This window comes from Melanostigma gelatinosum (genome assembly GCF_949748355.1).
Source record: "Melanostigma gelatinosum genome assembly, chromosome: 3".
NCBI lineage: Eukaryota > Metazoa > Chordata > Actinopteri > Perciformes > Zoarcidae > Melanostigma > Melanostigma gelatinosum.
Window position 1 is genome coordinate 510,275 of NC_136636.1, and position 5,000 is coordinate 515,274.

Consider the following 5,000-nt stretch of genomic DNA (forward strand, 5'->3'; position numbering starts at 1 on the left):
TGAGTGTATGAGTATGAGTGTGAGTGTGAGTGTGAGTGTGAGTGTGAGTGTGGGTGTGAGTGTATGAGTGTGGGTGTGAGTGTATGAGTATGAGTGTGAGTGTATGAGTATGAGTGTGAGTGTATGAGTGTGGGTGTGAGTGTGGGTGTGAGTGTGAGTGTGTGGGTATGAGTGTGAGTGTATGAGTGTGTGGGTGTGAGTGTGAGTGTATGAGTGTGGGTGTGAGTGTGAGTGTGAGTGGACTGGGGGGAAAAGTGTCCCGGAGTTTACTGTCAGACCGGCCCACTCAATGCATCACACGTCTCGACCAGTCAGTGGCCTACTTGGAAAAATACCCATACACTTGACATTATTTTGGATGATTACAAATAAATTACATCATATATGTTTTTTTTTACAACATTTGGATCCACCAATTTGCCTGATGGACACATTGAATAAAATAATACTCACTATTGTATGTATAGTATCAGATGGTTCTATGCATGACGTTGATGATGGTGCTGGTGATGATGATGACGTTGATGGTGATGATGACGATGGTGCTGGTGATGACGATGGTGATGATGATGACGTTGATGGTGATGATGGTGCTGGTGATGATGATGACGTTGATGGTGATGATGATGACATTGATGGTGATGATGACGATGGTGCTGGTGATGACGATGGTGATGACGTTGATGGTGCTGGTGATGATGGTGATGATGACGATGGTGATGACGTTGATGGTGATGATGACGATGGTGCTGGTGATGACGATGGTGATGATGATGACGTTGATGGTGATGATGACGATGGTGCTGGTGATGACATTGATGGTGATGATGACGTTGATGGTGATGATGACGATGGTGCTGGTGATGACGTTGATGGTGATGATGACGTTGATGGTGATGATGACGATGGTGCTGGTGATGACGTTGATGGTGATGATGACAATGGTGATGACGATGGTGATGATGATGATGTTGATGGTGATGATGGTGCTGGTGATGATGATGACGTTGATGGTGATGATGATGACATTGATGGTGATGATGACGATGGTGTTGGTGATGACGATGGTGCTGGTGATGACGATGGTGATGATGATGACGTTGATGGTGATGATGATGACATTGATGGTGATGACGACGCTGGTGATGATGATGACGTTGATGGTGATGATGATGACATTGATGGTGATGACGACGATGGTGCTGATGATGATGATAATGTACTTTCTCTGTCTCCAGGCCTTCCTGTATGATCTAGAGAAGGTAAGCTTTGAGTCAAACTGCTTTCATATCGATCAATAAAGAATATAATACACTAATATAAACATGTGTTCTTTCCCAGGAGATCAGAGCTTTGGAGAGATACATACGAAGACTCGAGTTTCAGATCAGCAAGGTAAGACATCTACTTCAGTCTGAAGTTCTCAGTTCATGGTTTGGTTCAGGTGATGCTGATCAATCCTCATGGTTACGACTGATTGAACAGACCTTCACGTGAACTGTTTCTAGCTTTGTGTCCAGCAGGTGAGTGAAGATACAAGCTGGGGGGGGGCTGAATGGGGGGGGGGGGGGGCTGAATGGGGGGGGGGGGGCTGAATGAGACCTACTGGTCCAGTAGAGACTCTGTTGATGGGGTTCTGTCTCTGGTCTCTGCAGGTGGAGGAGCTGTATGAGACCTACTGGGTCCAGTGGAGACTCTGTGAGGGAGCCGTCAACATGAAGAGAGCCTTCTGTCTGTCTCCGTCCTCCAGAGCCTCCAGAGACAGTCTGCTGGAGCTCAGTCGCAACCACCGACACAGTCTGCAGGTACCGGGTCACCATGAGGGTTATTATAACCACCGACACAGTCTGCAGGTACCGGGTCACCAAAAGGGTTATTATAACCACCGACACAGTCTGCAGGTACCGGGTCACCAAAAGGGTTATTATAACCACCGACACAGTCTGCAGGTACCGGGTCACCATGAGGGTTATTATAACCACCGACACAGTCTGCAGGTACCGGGTCACCAAAAGGGTTATTATAACCACCGACACAGTCTGCAGGTACCGGGTCACCATGAGGGTTATTATAACCACCGACACAGTCTGCAGGTACCGGGTCACCAAAAGGGTTATTATAACCACCGACACAGTCTGCAGGTACCGGGTCACCAAAAGGGTTATTATAACCACCGACACAGTCTGCAGGTACCGGGTCACCAAAAGGGTTATTATAACCACCGACACAGTCTGCAGGTACCGGGTCACCATAAGGGTTATTATAACCACCGACACAGTCTGCAGGTACCGGGTCACCAAAAGGGTTATTATAACCACCGACACAGTCTGCAGGTACCGGGTCACCAAAAGGGTTATTATAACCACCGACACAGTCTGCAGGTACCGGGTCACCAAAAGGGTTATTATAACCACCGACACAGTCTGCAGGTACCGGGTCACCAAAAGGGTTATTATAACCACCGACACAGTCTGCAGGTACCGGGTCACCAAAAGGGTTATTATAACCACCGACACAGTCTGCAGGTACCGGGTCACCATGAGGGTTATTATAACCACCGACACAGTCTGCAGGTACCGGGTCATCAAAAGGGTTATTATAACCACCGACACAGTCTGCAGGTACCGGGTCAACAAAAGGGTTATTATAACCACCGACACAGTCTGCAGGTACCGGGTCACCATGAGGGTTATTATAACCACCGACACAGTCTGCAGGTACCGGGTCACCAAAAGGGTTATTATAACCACCGACACAGTCTGCAGGTACCGGGTCACCAGTAGGGTTATTATAACCACCGACACAGTCTGCAGGTACCGGATCATCAGAAGGGTTATTATAACCACCGACACAGTCTGCAGGTACCGGGTCACCAGAAGGGTTATTATAACCACCGACACAGTCTGCAGGTACAAACATGTGAAAGCTTCCCATAGTTTACTTTGGTTCCTCTACGTCAGGGGTCTTCAACTAAAATTCCAAAAGGTCCAGATTGAGAAAATCTCCTCGGGCAAAGGTCCGAAACATTACAATAATATCTAACTCGCGCTATTTAGTGCCATATATATATATATATATGCCACTAAATATATATATATATATATATATTGAAGAAGCCTAGTAACAATGTCTCTGTGTAGTCAACAACTGTCAAATCAAATAAAGAAAGTACACATCAATTATATAATTATATTTTAACAATTATTCTTCTCAGTTTTCAAATTTAACTGGATGGATTATAAATAATACATAGAAATACATAAATAAATGTTCTTCTCATTTCAAGTACAATAAGGGCTGGATTAAAGAATAACTGACAAAACAGAAAGCTTTTGAAAAATGTGCATTAAAATAAAGTAATTCATTTTAGAAACATTCATTTCACTGAATTGTCCTGCAGCTTTAAATTTAAAAAAGTCACAATATAATATTTTTGTCTTCTAAAAAGATAAATCAGTGAGCAGGACTTTATCTGGTTATTAAACCTCTTGTTTCAGCTCTATTCTCTCTGGTAACATCATTGTTGGTCAGTGAATTAACGTGTTCGGATTCTGATCATTTTGGGCTCTTATGTTTATTTCTGTGTCTTCATTCAGATGTGAGTGGGAACGTTTGCTCAAAGGAGTTGTGCTTTGTCTGGTAGTGCGCTTAATTTACCGCTTTTATCAATAGTTACTGTTTCTGAACATATGAGACATGCTGGATTTAACTGCCTGCGGGAAGAATTAACACAGAAGAGTCTGTTCATTCATGCTTATAAATGATATTCTCTCTGAGCACGTTTCTCTTTTTGGAGAACGTCATGTGAGATCACTTCTCTGATTCGCGCAATTGTCCTGCTCTTGTTTCTGTTTCCTCGTCTCTCCCCGTCTGTCACGTGTGTAAACCTCGCTCAGTCAAGAAACGTGTCAGAATACTCACATTTGATTGGCTGAGCTTTACAACGCATTGGTCGGTGTCTCCTGCACCGCTGAACAAGAACCGTAACGGCTGTATAAGATGCGCCGCTTAAAAGTAAATACTAGCTGCCTAATATGTATGATTCCGAAATATCGATTTTAGGTCCTGGGTCCGGAAGCAACTGCGTCTGGGTCCGGATCCGGACCGCGGTCCGCCAGTTAGAGACCCCTGATCTACATAATAATAATCATAGAAGATGAAATATGACTAACCTGTGGTGCGTTATTGTCTTATTATCTATTTATTAATTAAACGGGTCTCATCGATATGAAAAGACAGACTTTCATTTTGGAGATCAGAGATTTTAAACTCTTCTAAACTCGTGATGTAAAGTTTAAATCTCGTTGTAGGTCCTGGATGTAGATGATTTCAGTCTTCAGAGCTCGATGATGTGTGACAACATGAAATACTGAGTGAACTCAGAACCAAGGTTTTAAATATATAGTTTATATATTATATAAATACAGAGTGAAGCCACATTGTAACACAGTCAAGCTTTTTTGACATTTACATTACATTGCAGTCATTTAGGGTGTATTTATTCACACACTGTAGGCACAGCTACGGGAGACATTTTGGGGTTAAGTGTCTCGCTCAAGGACACATCGACATGAGACTTGCGACCAGAGCCGGGGATCGAACCGCCGATCCTCTGATTGAAGGACGGCCCTGCTTAGCCACAGTCGCCTACATCAGTGGTTCTCTACTGGTCGCGGGCCTTTGGCTATTTAAACAATCTAAAAAAATACTTAATTTTAAAATTTTGAAGGTGATTTTTCATGCAGCGGAGTGCCGTCTAGTCACACTCCTTAACAATATTTGGCGTTAATGCCTTGAAATGCTAAAATCTGCAGAGGATGAACTGAAGACTGTACCTCTGTCTAATGACACTATGAGGAGGCGAACTGAAGACATGTCGGATGACATCAAACAACAGACCACAGCTCGGATTAAGGCAAGTGGTCATTCTGCATTACAAATGGACGAATCCACAGACGTCACAAACAAAGCAGCTTCACTGGTTTACGTGAAACTTGTGG

At 43.9% G+C, this 5,000-nt stretch overlaps 1 protein-coding gene across 1 annotated transcript in view; it reads left to right on the forward strand.

The window, feature by feature from the left end:
- Positions 1–5,000, forward strand: part of ripor3 (RIPOR family member 3) — a gene marked incomplete at its 5' end in the record, with an annotated part of 36,450 nt that overhangs the window by 6,187 nt on the left and 25,263 nt on the right. Inside the window, 3 exons of the mRNA XM_079265833.1 lie at positions 1,239–1,262; positions 1,342–1,395; positions 1,656–1,805. Of these exons, the coding sequence (XP_079121959.1) occupies positions 1,239–1,262; positions 1,342–1,395; positions 1,656–1,805 (228 nt within the window). The remainder of the gene's footprint in view (positions 1–1,238; positions 1,263–1,341; positions 1,396–1,655; positions 1,806–5,000) is intronic.